This window comes from Octopus bimaculoides, chromosome 1 (genome assembly GCF_001194135.2).
Source record: "Octopus bimaculoides isolate UCB-OBI-ISO-001 chromosome 1, ASM119413v2, whole genome shotgun sequence".
In the NCBI taxonomy this organism is placed as follows: domain Eukaryota; kingdom Metazoa; phylum Mollusca; class Cephalopoda; order Octopoda; family Octopodidae; genus Octopus; species Octopus bimaculoides.
The window spans coordinates 124,818,021-124,839,696 of NC_068981.1; the positions used below are offsets into that span (position 1 = coordinate 124,818,021).

Genomic DNA, 21,676 nt, shown 5'->3' on the forward strand with positions numbered 1-21,676 from the left:
TATATATATATATATATATATATATATATATATATATATATTTATATATTTAACTCTTACATCTATTGAAACTGATATCCAATTCACCTACCACTAACTGTAGTGTGTAAATCATAATCCATTGACTTGTACAGCGCCTTGCTGCATGTACTGCTTATAAGTTCATGAAGGTGAACCTCCATCTCTTCATGTGCAGTCTTTTATACCACTCTCTAACTCGCTTTTCTCCAACCACCTTGAAATTCTCATTACATTTTTATTCTCAGCCAGTGCTACTCCATTATTATTCACTTTAACACCTTACTGCTTTTTACTCTGCCTCTTTATCTCATTCCCAATAGCTTCCAGTTTAGGAGAGAGATATCACTCTTCATTCTGTACCAGCAAGTCTTCAACTAGGAAAGCAATCAGGCTGAAATTAACTGATAGGAGTTGTGAAATACTCCAATTTTACAACGATAAGTTATCTAACTCTAGTGATGTTCTGATATATATATACACCTGGTCTTCTAATAAAACCAAAATATTATAGAGTAAACTGAAAAATACTGCAAACTAACAACAAGCCTCTCCATTGTCATTTAACCTGCAAGAAATAGCAATTAAATTTCTCCTAAATCACACCTTACTGTCCTGAAAACAGGGAGAAAACCCCAAATAAGTAGGATAGTCCAGGCAGAAGCTACTTTGAATGCAACTTTCTTCTATCAAGGTTGATCTGAGGCTAAACAACAACTAAAATACTACCAGTGTTAGCAAATGTTATATTAGTGACGTGTATAGTAGGATGGTGAGTGACAGGTAGGGAGCACTCTGCAATAGTCATCAATTTACTGATATCTTGTTTCTCTACTAAATCTCCTCTGAAGGATTAATGATAACATAGCAATGTTATAAAGCTTTGAGCCCTCAACTCCAGATAGAGTCAAAGAAGTACTTGCGTCTTAGGTATTTTTAAAACTTGGGCAAACCCATGCCTCTCATGGCATGATCACAGCTGAATTTCTTCCAGAGAGAAAGAGAAATGAATCAACCCCAGTGCTACAGTGATACGTTACCTAGTGATCCTGAAGGGATGTGGAGGAGCATGGCTTAGTGGTTAGGGTGTTGGACTTAGGATCATAAGATTGTAGTTTCGATTCCTGGACTGGGAAACACATTGTGTTCTTGAGCAAAATATTTCATGTTGTTCCAGTCCACTCAGCTAACAAAAATGAGTAACCCTGAGATAGACTGGCATCCCGTCCAGGTGGGGAATATATACGCCAAGGAAACCAGGAAATCAGCCCTATGAGTTTATATGACCAGGGAAGGAAAGGAACTAAGGATCCTGATCCTGAAGGAACGAAAGGCCAAGTTGGCACTGAGTGGATTTAAACTCAGAGCACAAAAAGCCAGAATGAATACTGCTAAGCATTCAATACAATGTTATAATGACTGTGAAGTTATAAGCAAATATTAACAATAGAGGAGTTAGGATATCAGTGTACCAGCATACACTGGCCAGAATTCTTGCAGGGAAAGAGTATAGGTAAGTTGTTTGAAATAAGTAATAAATATGAAGTGAAAAGGTTGGGATAGGCTTTTGTAAAAAAGAAAACAAAAAGAAAAAAAAAAGCAACTAAAATTATTTTCCACAAAAAGAATGAACAGATTAGCAGTGATATTAGTTTTTATGCGGCATGAGAAAGAGACATCAAAAATAAATAACAGGGGGTGTCATAATTGTGGCAGGGAAGTTTAATAGCTATGCTAAGATACATAAGCATAAATGCTGTGACACAAGCAAGTTAGGCTCAAGCATTTGTAGTTCTGTGTTGTAAATGATTTATAATAAGTAATTAAACTTTAAGAAATCAGCAACATACTTGTGATATACTTGTAAAAGAGTGAAAGACAGCAAGAAACTACATATAAAAGTTAGGTAAACAAAAAACTCTACACCCACCTTGAACTTAACAAAATAAAAGAGTAGCACAAATGTAAGCAGTATACCATTGCCTTGAACTACAGAAATTAGAGACATGAAATGTTGGCAAAGAGGTATCTGTATGAAAAGCAGAGTAAATAGGATGAAGTGTGATGATGCATGACAGTAAATAACTGACAATGAATACAATGAATGCAGAGGGTCTAGAGAGATAAGATGAGTATGATCCATTAATGTGGTGCAAATAAATTCAAAGGTTCACATTTCAGCAAAGCAGCAATAGTCATAATGATTTTTTTTTTTTCTGTAGGAAGGATTACTGTGTCATGACTGATATTTATGAACACCAGAAGAATGAACAGCAAAGTGGAGCTTGGCAGGATTTGAACTCAGTACAAAGCATTTTGTCCAATGTTCTACTAATTCTGTCAACCCTCCACTCTTTAAAATAATGACAATCTTTATTACTTTGGCATTCATCATCATTATCATCATCATCGTTTAACGTCTGCTTTCCATGCTAGCATGGGTTGGACGATTTGACTGAGGACTGGTGAAACCAGATGGCTACACCAGGCTCCAATCTAATTTGGCAGAGTTTCTACAGCTGGATGCCCTTCCTAACGCCAACCACTCAGAGAGTGTAGTGGGTGCTTTTACGTGTCACCCGCATTAATAGCATTAAGCTATTAATTTGTAAGACTGAAGTATAATTGGCTGAGTCACTTTCTAAGATATAATAGGTACACACGACAATGAAGGATGCAAATGGATGGGGGTGGGGATCCTGATGAAACTTAACTTAAAACAAAGTGGATATACAAGGCATCCTGTCTGGCACTTTACCAATTCTACCCTTCTTCAATATCCAGAACTGCAACTTCTGAAGCTCCTTTTCTGCACAAAGTGACTCCTCACTCAACCCTTAAAGCACAAATACTTGACAAACCAATGAGGAAGCCTTTACATGGTCACTTGGTCTGCTAGAAAAAGCAGCGAAATCCCCTTCTCAAATCATACCATACCACATTTAAAAAATAGGACATATTGAATAATACAATCTTATATACAGCATTCCTGAAAACAAGACAGGATTGTCGTGGCTGAAATACTTTTGATCTTAAATCAGTTCAATGAGGGAAGCCTTCCAACTAAACAATAACCAGCAACAACTCTGAACATCAACAACAAATGCCTCACTTACTTTGCTTGAAAGCTACCCCTCAACCTTAGAGAGAGAGTCAAAGGCACAGAACACTGGGAAGAAAGAGAATGAATGAATGACATGAAACTTGTTCAGACTAATACCACTGCAGTAATGACTCAGTGATGTAATGACCCAGTCCTGTAATGACCTAGCACAGTAGCAGGCATAAAGTCAGCTACAGAATGATTGAATTAAAATCAATAAATCAAAGGTAGGTTCTTTCCTCTTCTGCAATCATATATTTGTATTCCCAGATCAAAAGAAACCATTGTCACTAGCAGCAGTGACAGTGCTTGTAGTAGTTGCAGTAGAGCAGCGTAAAATAAAATTGCAGAGATCCAGCCAAAATCTCTCAAGTACCATGACGATCAGAGTTCATGAACAATTCTTGTCAACTCTGCCTTTCTTCCTTCTTGCGTCAACAGACCCACTCGTGATATAACAAGGGAAAAGAATTATCATCAGGAGTTGTGTTGAACAACTGTAGTCTGATGTAGGATGAATCCAACTATGAGCCTTAAGCCTATGTTAAAAAGCATTATCATTAATAGCGTAAAGAATAAGGCAGCAAGCTGGCAGAATTGTTAGCATGCTGGGCGAAAAGCTTAACAGTATTTCATTCAGCCTTGCGTTCTGAGTTCAAATTCCACCAAAGTCAACTTTGCTTTTTATCTTTTCAGGGTCGACAAATTAAGTACCAGTCAAATACTGGAGTCAATAAATTAAGTATCAGTCAAGTACTGGGGTCGATGTAACTGATTATTGCCCCTCCCCACAAATTCCAAGCCTTGTGCCTATAGTAGAAAGGATTGTCAATGTAAAGAGTGCACAATCAGTAGAGAGATTAGCAAAACATCTTGCCAAGTAGTTAGCTGCAGTCCTTTACATTCTGTGTTCTAAGTGAGCTGAGATTCACTATTATTTTATTGACCCAGGAAGAATAAAAAATTAAGTATCCATCATGTTCATATTATTTAAACCTTTCTTCACTCTTATGGAGCATAGGCTGTCAACAGTTTTTTTTTGTTTTTTTTTTCACTGTTCTCATCTCTAGTCTATCTTTCTCTTTCTCGTATCTCGGTTTTGAACAGTCATTGATACATCTGTAACTCCTTGTTTCTAGGTAGGGATGTTGGCCCTACACAAACCTATTTTTACCTCAGGGAAGAAGTAATCAATATTAGTCTGGCTTCTATCCTTCGACCTGTCCAGTATGGTGGGTCCTGCCAGGAACTTGCACTCTGCTGGCATAGCTTTCAGGGTCACTGAAGTACAGAAGCCACCACAAGGACTGGACCTTGTGGTGGACCCATCATGTTCTAAGGTTGATTAAATCTACTATAAACCTTTCCCTAATATTGTAGTCTGGATCATATGTTCATCACCACTGTCACTATCATCATCATTACCACCACCATCATCATCATCACAAAGATGGTTGAGACAGCAAGACAACATTTAGTTTTGACCCTCTTGGTTCCTAGACTGAATTACAAAAATCAAATCTGTCTTTCCTCACTCTCAAGATTTAATACAGTAACTATTAGCATTCTACTGCTGTTAAGTGAATAATCTACACCTACCTGATAAATTTTCACCTATTTTCTCAATATTATCAGACAAAAAATGCTGACATGAATGGTGGGGAAAATAATCAACAAAATACTTCACAGTTCTTACTTCAAATGCTAAAAGGATTGATTCAGTATTTCAGCCTCCAATAAAATAAAATAAAAACAATAATAAAGGTCAATTAAACTGATTGCCAACACAAACATATATGCATACATGCACACATAAATATGACCTTCTACATATTGACATATCTTGGATACCTAGAGATATTTTGTATGCACTTATCCATATCAAGTTTTACAAGTGGTGATGCATATATTGTCACATTAATCAATATTTTAAAGACAATTTTCAGACAGTTCTATTTTTCACTGTATTTGCACAACAGTATGTTAGTCAAGATTTTATAATTGATGTGGAACAAAAATGTCGACTGCTGCCATGCTAGGGCACTGCCTTGAAGAACTTTTAGTTGAATGAACTGACCCCAGTACTTAATTTTGTTAATCCTGGTACTTATTCTATCAGTCACTTTTGCTGAACTGCTACCTTACAGAGACTTCAACACACCAACACCGGTTGTCAAGCAGTAATTGGGGGAACAGACACAGACAAAAAGACACACACACACACACAACAGGCTGTTTTACGTTTCTGTCTACCAAATCCACTCAAGGCTGACACTATAAAAGACACTTGCCCAAGGTGCCATACAGTGGGACTGAACCCGGAACCATGTAGTTGAGAAGCAAGCTTTTTACCACACAACCATGCTTGTGCCTATACATATACAAATTACACACACATATAAATGTGTGTGTGCGTGTACACAAATGAGAGAAAGAATACTTAATATATATAATACAGTTTATTTGTTTGAAGGTGATGATTCACTCCATAGCTACTATGAATCTCTTGCTCTTGTGTGTTCATTCATCAGAACAAATACACTAAGACACTCAGACTAGTGACAGAGAGAATCAACAGTTTGGAAAATTAAATCTCACACACGCACACACACACACACACACACACAAAATTTTGGTCTTAAATAGAAGAGCCTTCTGAGCAAAAGCTTCCAAGTTGCTATAAATATGCCCTACCTACCTAACTGAAAATTGTGCTTCACAATGCTGTTGAGTTACTGTATGTAGAAATTAACAAAAAAAAAAAAAACAATAAAACAGCCAAACATTTACAACAACCCATACACCGTAAACAACCAAAGTACAATGCCTCTGCAATCAATCAATCAGCAACAGAGGAAACTGATGTGAGTGCCATCAGTGCAGTTTTATTGCAGGGCCATTACTACACAATCTTTGAAGTCACACACAAAATAATATTTATCACAACATCCTAGTTCTTTGTTTCTTTGTTTTTTTTTTTTTGGTTTTCTATGCTTCCCCACACCACACATACTCACTCACTTACTCTATCTCTCTCCACCCCCTCTCTCTCTCTCACAAGAATAGACAACACATTAAATCGTTTACCAATAAGAAGACGTGCTGAAGATTTCATAATGAACTTCCTATCCAACAAACATTTTGTTGTTCTAGCGTTTTTCAATAACATCGCATGCATACATATGTACGCACACACAAACACATATAGATTTGTGTGTGTACATAAATATATTTACTTAAAAACTGAACACAGATAGAGCCACAAAGAAAAGAAGGAAGTGGATCAAAAAGTGAGCAAATGGTTACTCACTTTCAATTCACAGAATCTATTACTACATTTAAAGATACATGTTTTGAATGAAAGATCATTTTACATCTGTGGAGGTGTGTAGCTTAATGGTTAGGGTGTTGGGCACATGATTGTAAAATTGTAGTTTCAACTCCTGGACTAAGTGAAGCATTCTGTTCTTGAGCAAAACACATCATTTCGCATTGCTACAAAATCCAGGAAACCAACCTAATGAGTTTATGTCTCATGAAGGAACTTTATTTTACGTCCGCTTTTCCATGCACAAGCACAGTCAGAGAAAACTAGCTATCTCTGTAGTATATCTCATATTTTTGCTGTGGTTTGTACAACTCTCTGCCCACATGTCCGTGTGCATGTCTCTCCAGCACCAAAAAATACCGTCCCTGAATGACTTGTCAGCCATGCCAAATCATCTGCATCCAAGACTGCTGTGCCCAATCAGCTCATTCTAATATTACATATATCACTAGAAAACTTATTTTCACAGCTGGATGAGCTTCCTGTTATTCACAATTCAAATATGAAATAACAATGAAACCTGCTTAAGTTGACTGAATTAGGCAAGAATGAGAGGAGAGTCTTAATAGAGGCACACTGAAGTACATAAAGTAGGGCTTGAACTCAGTAGACAAGCACCCAAACTTCAAAGCTACTGAGATTCAATTTCTGGTTATTGACCAAAACTGTTGAGAGCCATGTATCAAACGCCAGATGGCTCTTGAATACAATCATCAATTGATAAATAGTTTTAAAGCTCACAAACACCTCAGAAATATGTCTAATTGGTGCAATCCTCTAGATGTTGCATAACCCTCTTAGTAATGAGCACTTTTGTTAATATCAATGTCCATTCTGCTAAAGTCAGTTTGTGATGAAAAAAAAAAATGTCCTAACAAAGCTAACCACAAAGGTGCTAATGCTTTATATCATTCATTTGATGAATATAAATTGTTCTTCATGACTTTGCAGGAGAAAAATAATATTGGCTTCAAATTTTGGCACAAGGCCAGCAAGTTCAGGAGAGGGGTTAAGTCAATTACATCAACCCAGTGCTCAAATGGTACATATTTTATCAACCCCAAAAAGATGAAAGATAAAATCGACCTCAGCAGAATTTAAACCCAGAATGTAAAGACGGACAAAATACCATTAAGCATTATGCCCAGTGTGCTAACGATTCTGACAGCTTGCTCCCTTAAGCAAAAAGTATAGTATTTATATGAAATGCTTATTGAGACTAAAACAAAGATATAGTTCTGTGAAGGTACCAGCGAGGTTTAGCCCTTTAGCATTTAAACCAGCCATATCCAGCCCAAATATTCTGTTTTATGTTCAAACCAGCCAGATCTGGCCTCTCACACCTACCCTACAATGTTGTTGTAAAAGTAAACAATCACATCAATGAAATCACAAAGTTAAAATTATAATGCACAATTAGTTCAAAACAATGAGAATAAATAAGCACTATATTTGATACAGTAAGCTGAATGCTTAAAGGGTTGTTTGAAATTTTAAGGTGTTTCCATTATTTTGTCCAGCCCCTGTATATATATATATATATATATATATATATATAAATGGGCTTCTTTCAGTTTCCAGCTACTAAATTCACTCACAAGGCCTTGGTTAGCCTAAGGCTATAGTAGAAGACACTTTGCCCGAGGTGCCATGCAGTGGGACTGAACCCAGAAGCAAGTGTCTTACCACATAGCTACACCTGCACCTATAGGTAACAATTTTAGATTTTTTTAAATTTATTTTTGACAATTTTAAGTCTTATGTATTTATCTACAAATACAGATTATAGACAAAAAAAAAAACAATAGTTCTGCTTTCAGTGGAAAAGATTCTGATGCTGTTTCATGTCCAACAGTTTTGTTCTCCTTACCAACAAATCATAAGTACATTTTGTTCAAAACAAAAGTTGTGCTTACAGGCTGAGAAATCTAAGTCCCAACAGAAACAGATAGTGTATATAAATCATTATTAAATCACACAAATTTACATTAAACAGCTGTTTGAATTAGATTAATGCCTGTATAACGTCATGGCTAAGAATTCCCCCCACTGTATAGATATATGTATAGATACATGCATAATACCTATGTATGTATATGTAACAACTTAACAATAAGAAAAAAATCACATACTTTTGGTACAACAGTCTGGAAATAAATATTTTATTTCAATCTATATATCATAAATTCAGTCTTTCAATTTAGAAAATGAAAAATTTTAAACAATGTCTATGCAAACTAACAAAAAAAAAATGCTTTTATAAAAAATATAAATACTAAAGTTTGCCTATTTATCAGCAGTCACTCTTTTCAGAAGCATCATTATATCGATTTCAAATAAAACAGCTACCCACCTCCACACAACTTCATAACAACCCACAGTTCTTCTTTCACTACAAATGATGTGTAATAGGCAACCACATTCTCGTGTTTACAGTGGCTCATAGCCTGAATTTCTTTCTGTTGAATAAAGACAAGATAATAAACAAAATCAGTAAGGAAGAGAGAACAAAAAAAAAAATAATAATAATAATAATGTTGGCATGTATAAGTAAATAAAAATATGAATTTGTTAAAACATCATTGTGGTTTTCTTTTTTTTTTTTTCTTTTGGTCCTATCTGAAAATAGAAAAAAAAAGGCAACAAACAGAACTATGAATTTCGTTTCAATAACCAGCCCCAAAAATTAAACAAACCCTTATGAATACATACGCATATGCACGTATTCACACAATAATACAGGAATACATTAATGTCTATTTCTAGTTCTTAGTGTCAGGTTGACACAGACATCACGTTTATGTAGTAAATCAAGAGCTCAATCTTAACACTGCTGATGTTATGGACTGATCCCATAATGAGCGGGAGAGCCTGTGAAAGAACATGGAATAATCTTTTGAGGCCCAACAGAGGGCATTAATGAATAAACATTATTGCTATTGTTAAAACGTATAGAAAAAAATACATCATCTTTTAATGCTTTTCAAACATAACATGTTTATTATATTATGTGCAAAAATGAAAACGTACAAGTCTGTAAATGTGTGTGTGTTCATGTACACATCAAGAACTATTGAACAATGCATAAATCTGCTTACATATTCTCCATGTGTGTGTGTGTACATGTAAATGCATGTATGAGTAAGTGTGCGCGTATTTCTATGTATGTATAGTTCACTTTGCAACCATATATTTTCAGGTTCAGTCCTACTGCGTAGCACAATGTGCAGGCGCCTTCTAAAATAGTTACAGGCCAACTGTGGCCTTTTGGGTGGATTTGGTAGATGGAAGCTGAAAGAAACCCACTGTGTGTGCATGTGTATGTGCATAGGTGTATTCTTGACCCCCTTGTTTGACATTACCTGCAAATTATAAACAAACGTTACATCACCACCATACAAGCGGTGTTTATTATTTTTTGTTTTGTTTTTTTGTAATCACCAGTGGAAACATGTCCAAGCATTATGCAGTTCATATTTGAGGAAATAGGGAAAATATTACCTTCCTTGGAAATAGGTGAGATTTGGCAACAGAAAGTGCATCCAACTTAAAAAAACCTGCCTCAAATTTTGCCTGGCCTATGCAAGCATAGGAAAGTGGAGACAAAAACAATAATGGTGATGATTATATATATATATATATATTCATTTATTTATTTATTTTATCTAGTTTCAGGCCAAGGTCTATGGCCTCTGAACACTATAAAAGGCTGTAAGATATAACATGGACTAATTTCTCCAATTGTAATCCGCTGGATTGCTTATGTGTGGAGTGCAGTTGAGAAAGACACCAACCATTTTGTCCGCAACACAAAGGCTAAGTTTGTAGCCAAGAGCAAGGAGGTATTCGAACGTCTTCCCAATGACACAGTGAGGAACACCTGTGCCAAATTCCAGAGCCATTTTGATGCTGCAGTGGAAGCTGGGGTGGCTACTTTGAGTAAACTGTTATCTAGTTGATATCTTTAATATGTTTTTTTTTTAAACACATTTACTTTTGGATGAGATGTTGTGCTTTGTTTTCCTTTTATGCAAACTGCCAAATTCATTCTGAACACCCTATATATGTGTATATATTGGGTTCACAAGCATGAGGTTATGAGTTCAATTCCCAGCATAAACTAACCAGTCTGTCTACCCTATGTGAAAGGCCTCTCCGAAAAGATACAAAAGATATGCAGCCCATATGACATCAGGAAAGTATTCAAGAGTAATACAACACTTCGCAAATATCTCCGAGTAAAACCACCAATAGAAGAGAATATGACCAAAGACTGTGTGTACTCCATCCTATGCAGCTGTGGTAGGTTATACAAAGGCGAAACATGCCGCCCCCACAAAATAAGGGTAGAGGAACATTGCAAAGCTGTGACACGAGCAGATATTGATAAATCGGGTATAGCTGATCATGTATGGAAAAACGGAGACCACCTCTCACTGTGGGATGAAGCTAAAATAATAGACAGAGAATATCACTAGAAAATACGAAAATTCAAAAAGGCAGCACATATGCTAGGACATAATAACCTCCTAAGCAGACCTAGTGCAGATATGAGTAGCATATGGGAACTGGTATTAAGGAAGTATAGGAAAATATTAGATTTATAAACCCTAAAATTCACTCCATAATTGCCCACAGACATATGGCATAGTGGTTAAGAGCGCAGGCTACTAACCCCAAGATTCGAAGTCCAATTCCAGGCAGTGACCTTAACAATAATAAGATTGGAAAAATAGCTTAGGAATGAGAACTCAGGTTCGAAATTCCCCCAGGACACCTGATGAAAGTTGGAGAGTACATCAGCCGAAACGTTGCGTTAACAACAAAGATGAGGACAAATATCCATCAAATGTAAATAATATAAGGATACAAAGATCAGTGATGGAGTAGGAGTAAGTTAGCTAGCTTGCCAATTTACAGAGACTAGGTATTATCTTTTACTTGTTTCAGCCATTAGACTGTGGCCATGCTGGGACACTGCCTTGAAGAACTTTTAGTTGAATGAATTGACCCCAGTAATTAAATCCACTCACGAGGCTTTGGTCGGCTTGAGACTACAGAAGAAGACATTTAACCAAGGTGTCATACGGTGGAAGTGAACCTGGAACCATGTAGTTGGAAAGCAATCTTCTTATCACACAGCCATGCCTAGATTCCATGCAAAAGAGATATTAATGCCTAAAATAGTTAGAAAAAGGAAGCGTATTCTAGGAACACTGTTTATTTCTGGGCTTTCTTAAAACTTACTTTGCTGTAACCGGTGCAGTCAGTAATAGACAATTTATCCAAGTCATATTAGCAGAACATTCATAACTGGAAACAATTGGGTGGAAGATAGAAACTGTGAAAGCTCATAAAGTGGATTCTACATGTGAGCTCAAATAGCTGGCTTTGTCATTCTACCTGATGATTACATTAAGGATACAAGTGTTTGTAGGATACTCATCCACTTACACCATGTGCCAAAAAAAAGCACAAAAACAAAAGGAAGTGGTAATACTCCAGCATGGCTTCAATTCAGTAACTGAACTCAATAAAACAATAAAAATAAAAAAAAGTAGAAAGCTCCTTCCAGAGTCATATAGACTCATAGGGCTGGTTTCCTGGATTCTGTGGCATATGTACCCACCACCACCTGGATGAGATGCTGGTCTGTTGCAGGAATACTTATTTTTGCCGACTGAATGGACTGGAGCAATGTGAAATGAAGTGTTTTGTCCAAAACCACCAATCTTATAATTGTGAGTTCAACACTAACCACTAAGCCATGCACTTGGTCCAAATAAAAGAATGTCTTATTTGGACTGGCAAAAGAAGTTCCATAAATCACACAACTTGAAATTTTCATCATCAAAACCAACAAAAGATCCATTCACTTACTACTTAACTGTTAAATATCAGTTATATAAATTGTATTTTGCTTAAACAATTAAATACAATACTCATGGTACAAGCACAATGCTAGTATTAACATTTGCACTCATATTCACAATTATTCTAGCAGTTTGCTATCTTTATCTTTCAGCCAATATTCCTCACAAAGTCCCATCCTAATAACTACAAAATTTAATTGTAATGGTCACTTCCACTATTTCCAGTCCTTTCCATCCCTTCATTTTCTCCATGTTCCTGCAACTGTTTATTTTCTACAGTAAGTCGACAATATAAAGTTATGCTCCATTCTGTTGAGAAATGACTCCCTCAACAAACAGAAAATCTGTGAAGTACTCCTTTAGTAGCTAGTTCTAATTTAACCCCTTAGCATTCAGGTCACCCTGTCAAATGTAATGCTTATTAGTTCATATTGCTTTGAATTAATCATTCATCATCTTATAGCTCTGAGATTTCAATGATGTGATTGTTTACTTTTAGAATGACATTGTATGGTATGTGTAAGAGGTTGGATCTGGCCAGTTTGAAAATAAAGCTAGTAGAATATTTTAGCCAGATGTGGCCAGTTTAACCCTTTAGCAATCAGATTATTCTGTCAAATGTGCAGCTTATTAATTCACGTTGTTTTTAGTTAATCATACATTACTTTGTAGCTCTGAGACTTTGATGATGTGACTGTTTAATTTTAGAATGACAGTGTTGGGTAGGTGTGACATACCAGATCTGGCCAGTTTGACCATTAAGCTGGTAGACTATTGTAGCTGGATATGGCCAGTTTAAATGCTATAGGGTTAAACACAAAGCCAGCAGTTTTGATGGAGAGAATTAGTTGATTACATTGATCCCAGTTCTTGACTGGTATTTTATTTTATCAACCCAACAAGGATAAAAATGCAAAGCTGAGCTCAGCAGGATTTGAACTCTGAACATGGAGATGTGGAAGAAATCAAACAAAACATTTTTCCTGACACTCTAATGATTCTGCCAATCCAAATGAAAGATATTCTTTTACTGGATTCAGTCACCAAACAGTAACCATGCTTCAACACTACTCTTTTTCTTCCTTTTTTTTCTTTTTCTTGTACAATGACACTGAATTTAGCAGACCCACCCAAAACTAGTGGGATTAACATTTCCCAGAAAAACTTTGGTGGGCAAGAAACAGTGGAGTGGTGGTGGTGGTGGGGGGGTTAGATCTAAATGGATGCAACAACAAATGAGAATCAGTGAAAATATAATCCCTGAATGTATGGCAAACTGTTAAATACTTCCCTTAAACTTAAAACCTTGTGAACAACTGTTCCCACAAGTGGTACTAATACAAAAATGAGAGATCAGGGCAGAGATGGCTGTTCACAAGTGCAAGCCCCATAAATCTGAGTGGCTGTTCCAGCAGATCTTCTTTGCCATCCTGCAGGATAACAGCTTTTCCATTTTGTCTGCTGAGGCTACAAGACAGTCTGACTTAGAGGAATTTGTATATTCCACCCCATAATGTAAAGTTCCTCTCATATATTTTATGGTAACTATTGTTGTAGGCAACAATATATTTTTTTAAGAAACTAGCAATCTTGAGTTATACAGAGATATACATCAGTAAACAAAATCAAGGGATTCAAAACTAAAAATACTTATCCCAATGAATACATTGCCACCAACAATATGTATATAATGTTTTATTTATTTAAGTGAGCTTTATCGCAATTGTCATGCTGCTGTTTTTGTATTTTTATGCGCTGATGCATGCACACACACACACACACACACACACATGCATGCATGCACACATACATTACATTTGCATGAGTGTACATGCACATGGGTGAATGTGAGTGTGTGTGAGTGTGTGTGTGTGTGTATATATATATATATATATATATATATATATATATGTATGTATGTATGTATGTACACACACACACACACACACACACACACACACACACACACACAAAGTGTACATGAAAAATAAACAAGTCTATTTAAATAATCAGCTAGAGAACATGTCTCAGCATGCCAGGCAGTAGTTTACCAACAGTAAAGGGAAGTCAAGGAAAGTACATCACAGTCAATGCTAATACAGAGTTAGGCATTTTTCTACAGAATTACATGACAACACCCATGATATATTGCAGATTGCAGATGAATGCCCTATATGATTTTGAATTCTATTCCAGCCAAAAAAGCTTTTTTTATAAATCATTTTTAAAATGTTACTAAATAGGTGCCAGCATGGCTGTGTGGTAAGAAACTTGCTTCATAACTATGTGATCTTGAGTTCAGTCCCCAATGCACAGCAACTTAGGCAAGTATCTTCCACTATAGCCCCAGGTCAACCAATGTCTTGTGAATGGATTTGGCAGACAGAAACTGAAAGAAGCCTGTTATGTATATATGAGTATGGAGGCAGTGTATTTGTTTGTCCTCCACCACTGCTTGACAACCAGTTGGTTTGTTTACATCTCCATAACTTTGCAGTTCACCAAAAAGAGACTCATCAAATAAGTACCTGGCTTAAGAGTAGGTACTAAACCCTTCATGGCTGCATTCCAAAGAGTGAAAGAAGCAAAAGATATATATGCAAAACCATCTGACCCATTCCATTATAAGGAGTAGAGTTTAAGTTACCTTTATCTAAGCAGACTGAAGGCAAGCCAACTGCTAAAGATGTCATACAATGATTGTGACAAAGTTTGAAATTGTAACTATGTAGCCAATATCCCAGCACAACAATCTCAGAATCACCAAGCCTCATATAACAAATATATAATTAAAAACCATGTATGATCTGGCACTCAGTTGTACTTAGTTGTTAACCTTACAATCAAAGAAGCAATAATTATCATCTGATTAATTAGTAATCTTCATATGTTACTGTCACAAGAAGAATAATTGCCTAATAAATATTATCACTATTTTCTTAATCTGGATTATATTTTGGGAAATTTGGATGGAATTGTTAGAGATCACATTAGCTTATGTTGAAATCCTACATCATTATGGTCAATATATATATTCTTAAAAAAAGAGACCATGGGATTGCACCTAGAAATTTTCCCTCCGAAGCATGGTTGATTATGGAAGACCAGCAGACTCCCATGTATACCAGCCTGCCCTCTCAACACCACCGATGTTAGCCAAGAGAAAAGTAAAAGCCAATACAGCTTGGTACTAGTGATGTTGCAAGTTATTTCTACAGCAGAGTGAACTAGAGCAATGTGAAATAAAGGGTCTTGCTCAAGAGCCCAGTCCAGGAACCGAACTCATGATTGTGCACCGACACTCTAACCACTGAGCCATGCCCCTTCAATATATATTCTATTGTGGTAATTACTATCTGTAAAACCAATATTAAGTAGTATGTGTCAAAAATTCCATTTAAAGAAATGCACTTACACCAAAAGGTTTGACTGACATTGAAATGCAAAGTTATCCCCCAGCCCTTTTTTTTTTTTTTGAAAAAAATTTAGTAATGTTTTAGGGTAAAAATATTCACTAGAATTGAGGGTGACTTCATAGCTTATACCATGGGTTCATTAACTGTTTTAGGTGACTGATTATGTAGTGACAAGCAGATAGAGATACTCTCTTAACGCTCCATCTCTAGGGTGTGATAGCTGAAAGAAGAGAAGGCTGAGTGGACCAAAAATATGAAAGGAAGTGCCTTGTTCAAAGACACAACATGCCACCCAGTCCATGATTCAAAACCACAACTTTAGTATTAAGAACCCAATATCCCTAACTGCCAGTTCACCTACTTTCAAAGAAAAAAGAATACAAATTGATATTGAAAAATGTCCTTAAAATGGTAAGCTGACAGAATCATTAAAACACCAGGCAAAATGCTCTTAGCAGCATTTTGTCCATCTTTATGCTCCAAGTTCAAATTCCACTGGGGTAGACTTTACCTTTCATCCTTTCGGGGTCAATAAAATAAGTACCGGTTGAGTACTGGAGTTGATTTAATCAACTTAACCCCTCCCCAAAAAATCTGCTGGCCTTGTGCCAAAATTTGAAACCAATACTGAAACATGTTCACACCCTTTTGTTTTCATATTTCTGGTAAAGTACAGTCTTTGATTCAAACAATTTTGAAAATAATAATTCAGTAAAATAACTGTCATTATTAAGCTGCTGTTTGGAACTGATATGAAATCTTAATGGAACCAGGGGAAGTCTCAAGCAGGTTACTATTAAAAGGATTAATAAGGCAGCAGGCTGACAGAATTGTTAGCACACTGGGTGAAATGCTTAACAGGATTTCATCTGTCGCTACTTTCTGAATTCAAATTCCACTGACATCAACTTTGCCTCTTTTGGGGTTGATAAATTAAGTACCAGTGAAACACTGGGGTTGATGTAATCGACTAGTCCCCTCCCCACAAATTTCAGGCCTTGTGCCTATAGTAAAAAAGGATTATTAAAAGGATTAATTGTAATTTGTAAATGATAAGAAATGCAGTAAGCCTATCATTTGTTAATGCCTGCATTTTACATATTGGATGTGAATGTGACTGTGGAACAGTTCCTTCTACATCTACCAACAGCAAGATTAACATTCATATAGCAGGGACAGCAAAGAAAAGTTCATAATTGTTTGCAGTTTCACTGCAAGAACTCTTATTTACCAGAAGCTAATAAAAGTCAGCCTTGCCAGAAAAGAGCAACTAACTTTATTCGAGAATATAATTGATCATTTGTCAATGACATCATTATTAGTGATGGAAGTGTTGACAGTAGAATAAAAAAAAGAAAAGAAAAGAAAACTAACAAATAACTCATATCTAATATTTTTCCCTGCAAATGTTCTATCTGAACATGAACTATAGCAATAACACTATTAAAAGAGACACTAAAGGGCATGGGCATAGTTTCTTATCCTTATCTTCCACAAACTAATATTTTTATTTATTCATTTATTTTTAATCATTTTCCTCATTTCAAAATAACCTACATCTCTTTAAGACACTGCATCAGTTGATGCAATGTTGGCTTTTTTTTTTTTTTTTTATTACATGCATTCGTGATCCTTAATAAAAGCTTTGGATTTGTCAAGCTGAACTCAAGTCCATCGCTTTATGTAATCAACCCAGATCACCATACCCTTCGCATTCTCCATTTACTTATTCTTGGTAAATATGTCATTCAAGGTCGTTACTCTGGGCCTGTCAGCCTTGGGTTATGCTTGTATTTGACAATAGATCAAATGTTTACCAAAACAGAGTATGACGTTTCATCGCTTTGATATGTGACATATTTAAGTTACATATTTAGAATCACAGGTAGCATTTCAATTCAGTAACTCTCAGACTTTTATGTCAGTACATGCTCTGACATACATTATGAAATATGGATGGTATTAAGGGTCAACAGGGATTTGATTCCATTAATAAAACTCATTCTATTTGTTGTCTTTCCATATCATTTCCAAGCGATGTACCTTCAATACATTACTATTTTGTTGAAGTTAGGGCATCATCATTTAATGTCCAATGTCCATTCTGGCATGGGTTGGACGGTCTGATCAGGCTGGCATGCTGGAAGGCTGCACCAGACTCCTGTCTGATTTGGCATGGTTTTCTACAGTTGGATGCCCTTCCTAACACCAACCACTCCAATAGTGTAATGGGTGCTTTTAAATGCGACTGTCATGGGTACCATTTGCGTGACACCGGGGTGCTTTTACGTTCCACTGACATGGGTGCTAATTTGCATGACACCAGTATCTGTCACGACTGTGATTTTGCTCAGCTTGATGAGTCTTCCCAAGCACGACATAATGCCAAAGGTCTCAGACATTGCTTCCATGAGGCCCAAAGCTTGAAAGGATCTCAGGACATCCTAATATAATGTGGTGTATTGTTTCAGAAAATAAGCCACAAAGGAGACATTTGTCATCTATTTGTACAAGATATAGATATTCCTTTCAATAAATTCAGCAGTGAGGGCCTGTTCATGTATTCAGCATGCCGTTATGTTCTCCATTCAAGCCAAATTTCTTTATCTAGATGATGGATGGATGGATGCATATATGGGTGAGTGAATGGATGCATGTGTGCATGCATGCATAAATGAATGAATGAATGCATACATTCATATATACATGCATGCATGCATGCGGAACAAAATAACAAAATAAGAGAAATAACTCAGAGTGACCAGAAGCATGTATTTGAATAGACAAATAGAGGTACATCAAATACCATACAACATAAATTTTTGGTTTATTAAAATCATCTCTGCCTCTAGAGAAAATGTCATAATTATCAAATAGCAATTAAGACCAGCCACATATCAGGAGGGGAGATAATCTCAAGAATCACAAATTTTCCCAAGTTGGTGTGATTGAGGAAAAGGGCTTATTGTCTGGAGATAAGAGGACAGTTGTGAACACATTTCTACCTCAGTCGATGTCATCAGAAAGACATTTGTCATTGTAGTGGTGGTGGTGGTGGTCCAAAATGTCAAAACACTGACTGACCTTAGCTTTTTCATTGTTCACCAAAGATGAGTTATGTGCCATCGGGATGTCTGCTTTTGTTACTGCTTTAAGGCTTACTCTAATCCAATTCCTTCTAAGCATTTTGTTACTGCACACTTAGCAACAAGTTCACATAGCAGGTCTTTTTGTAAGTTGGAAATATGGAGGGGGCAACATTAAATAATTACCTTAACCCTTTAATGTTCGCATTATTCTGTCAAAATTAATGCTTTTTCATCTACATTGTTTTGAACTAATCATACATTATCTTATAGCTATGAGATTTTGATGAGGTAGCTGTTAATTTTTAAAAGAATATTGTAGGGTTGGTGTGAGAGACCAGATCTGGCCAGTTTGAACATGAAACAGGCAGAATACTTTTGGCCGGATATGGCCGGTTTAAATGCTGAAGGGTTAATGCATTGCTTACTGACAAGTAGGTATCTAGTAATGTATCTAGTCCAGTGTCACAGAGCTGAGTTATGGTTGGCATTGCAAATACATTCATGTAGGATTCAAGATTAGCTTGTTTTATGGCCCAACTTAAAGGTAAAATATCACAGGGTGAAATGAAGAACAGACTATCCCAGTAGATATTCCTATAAGGCTAGAATCCAATTCAGTCTCACTGAAGCAAACTTCTTAATCACATGGTCATGGCTACATCAGAAGTAATTATTAAACAGTAGAACACCAAATTAAATAAAACACCTTCCAACATTTAGTTTGTTGTTCTGCAATCTAAATTCAGACCTAAATCACTCTGCAATCTAGATTCAAACCTAAATGTTTTTCATGCCTTCTGGCTCAATAAAATAAGTAACAATCAAATATAAGACTTAATTCTTTTCTTGTAAATTTATGGCTTTCAGCCAAAGATATTATTATTATAATTATTACTGGCAAATATAGTGGTTTACTGGACAATGTCTTAGAGTAGTTGTTTACTAACCCACTGAGCTTTGAATTATATCTTCCCAGAATCAATAAAATAATAGGTTGATTTCTTTAACAAAACTGGTGTTCATATATCAAAAGAAACCACTTTGAAGTGATGTGGGCAACTGCTAAGTCTATGATTCAGATTCAATAGTTTATTAATTTTACTTAGGTCAATGGATTTGCAGAAACAGTACTGTACCAAGCAAAATATATAGTTAGTATTTAGTTACAACTAATTACATTCTGAGTTCAAATGTTGCCTTTTAACCCTCAGGGGTAGAAGAGAAATACCAGTCAATTTACTGGGATCAACAATATAGCTGAAAGAAAATAACTCTGGGGTGTTCTGAATACTAAATACATATGAAACTAATAGAACACACAGGAAATTTTCAGTTAACTGAGATTTTCAAATTAAATATTTTGTTTTAAACTAAAAAACAGGGGAGCTAAGTACAATAAGATCAGCTGATCAAAAGTTTTGAAAAATATAGACAATGCAGAATGGATATAATTGACTATGCCCTTCCTACTAAATTTACATACAAGTGAGTATGTTAAAAATCAATGGGAATCAACATTTGTTTTTGGTTGGTTTTTCTTTTTTTCTTTCTTTCTTTTTTTAGTATTTGGGGTTTTTTGTTTGTTTTTGTTTTTTTGGTTTATTTTCTCCAATGCTCCAATAAGAAGGTGCCTTACTTGTAGCCTGCATTTTTCTGTAGGTGCTACATTCAAAAAATTATTATTATTACTGACAGCAGCATTAGTGGCAGATGAAATGTCATGCTGTATTTATTCCAGCACCTTGTGTTCTTGATTCAGATTCCACAGTAGGTGTGTGGGACACACACACACACACACACACACATATACATATGACAAGCTTCTTTCAGTTTCCATCTACCAAATCCACTCATAAGTTTTTGGTCAGTTCGAGACTATAGAAGACATTTGCCCAAGGTGCTACACAGTGTAACTGGACCCCAAACCATGTTGTTTGGAAGCAAACTTCTTACCACACAGCCATGCCTTGTTTTATTTGTTTTTTTTTTCTCACCTTTCCATCCATAAGGCTGTTGTAAAAGATATGTGCTCAATGCGCCACACAATGGAATTAAACCTGAAACTGTATAGTACCAAAGCATTACTTCTTAGCAACAGTTGTGTTTGTTTCACTGGATGGTTCATGTTCATCTTCAACAATTGCAACAAAATGACTGCAGGGGAAACACAAGGCGGAGAAATTTCAGAAGGGGTGATACTTTATGGGGAAAAAGATTGGAAGAAAAAGCTGATATAGGCTAACGGGAGGTGAATTTAAGCTATAGCTGAAGAGAACAAAGGAAAGGTGTTTTGGGCAGGTTTGGCTGAAGGAGGTATGCAACCACCAAGCACCAAGAAGCAGTAGCTACTGTAGTAGTGGTAGAAAAACAAATGTGAAGAGTTAGCGCATCTCTGAGCAAGAAATTAAGATGTATTGGTCAATGATTCCATGTCAATCAGATATGTGGCTTTCTTTTGAAAGTAGCCTTAGATGTTTGTATGGGTAGTAGTAACAGCTTTATCCTCAACACCAGGTGTATGGGAGCTATTTTCTAGAGCGTGACTCACTTGAGCTTTGTAAAATGTCAGTAATTGTTCAAAACTGAAGCATTTTCTGTTCCTAAAGAGGAGAAATAGTCTTTGGGGTACAGCTTTGCTAAAGGGGCATACCCACCAATTATATTCCACACTCATAAAAAACAAAACAAAAAAAAAAAGAAACACCCTTTGCACTCAAAATTATTTTGGTTTGATCCTACTTTGCAACATTACTTTCGCAGTGAATCAATTCAATGATTTGGTTTTGTATCAATTTTTTAATTAGAATTTGAATCACTTTTCTTTTGTTTTTCCTTTTTACCATATATAT

The 21,676-nt window shown here is 36.0% G+C and overlaps 1 protein-coding gene across 7 annotated transcripts in view; it reads right to left on the minus strand.

Annotated features, from left to right (window-relative positions):
- Positions 1 to 21,676, minus strand: part of LOC106879265 (serine/threonine-protein kinase OSR1) — a 229,606-nt gene that overhangs the window by 118,702 nt on the left and 89,228 nt on the right. For 6 of the 7 annotated variants that reach the window (XM_052969990.1, XM_052969999.1, XM_052970001.1 and 3 more), the window contains exon 3: positions 8,803 to 8,908. The exons of the other annotated variant lie outside the window; for it this stretch is intronic. In XM_052969990.1, the coding sequence (XP_052825950.1) occupies positions 8,803 to 8,908 (106 nt within the window). The remainder of the gene's footprint in view (positions 1 to 8,802; positions 8,909 to 21,676) is intronic. 7 annotated transcript variants of the gene reach the window in all.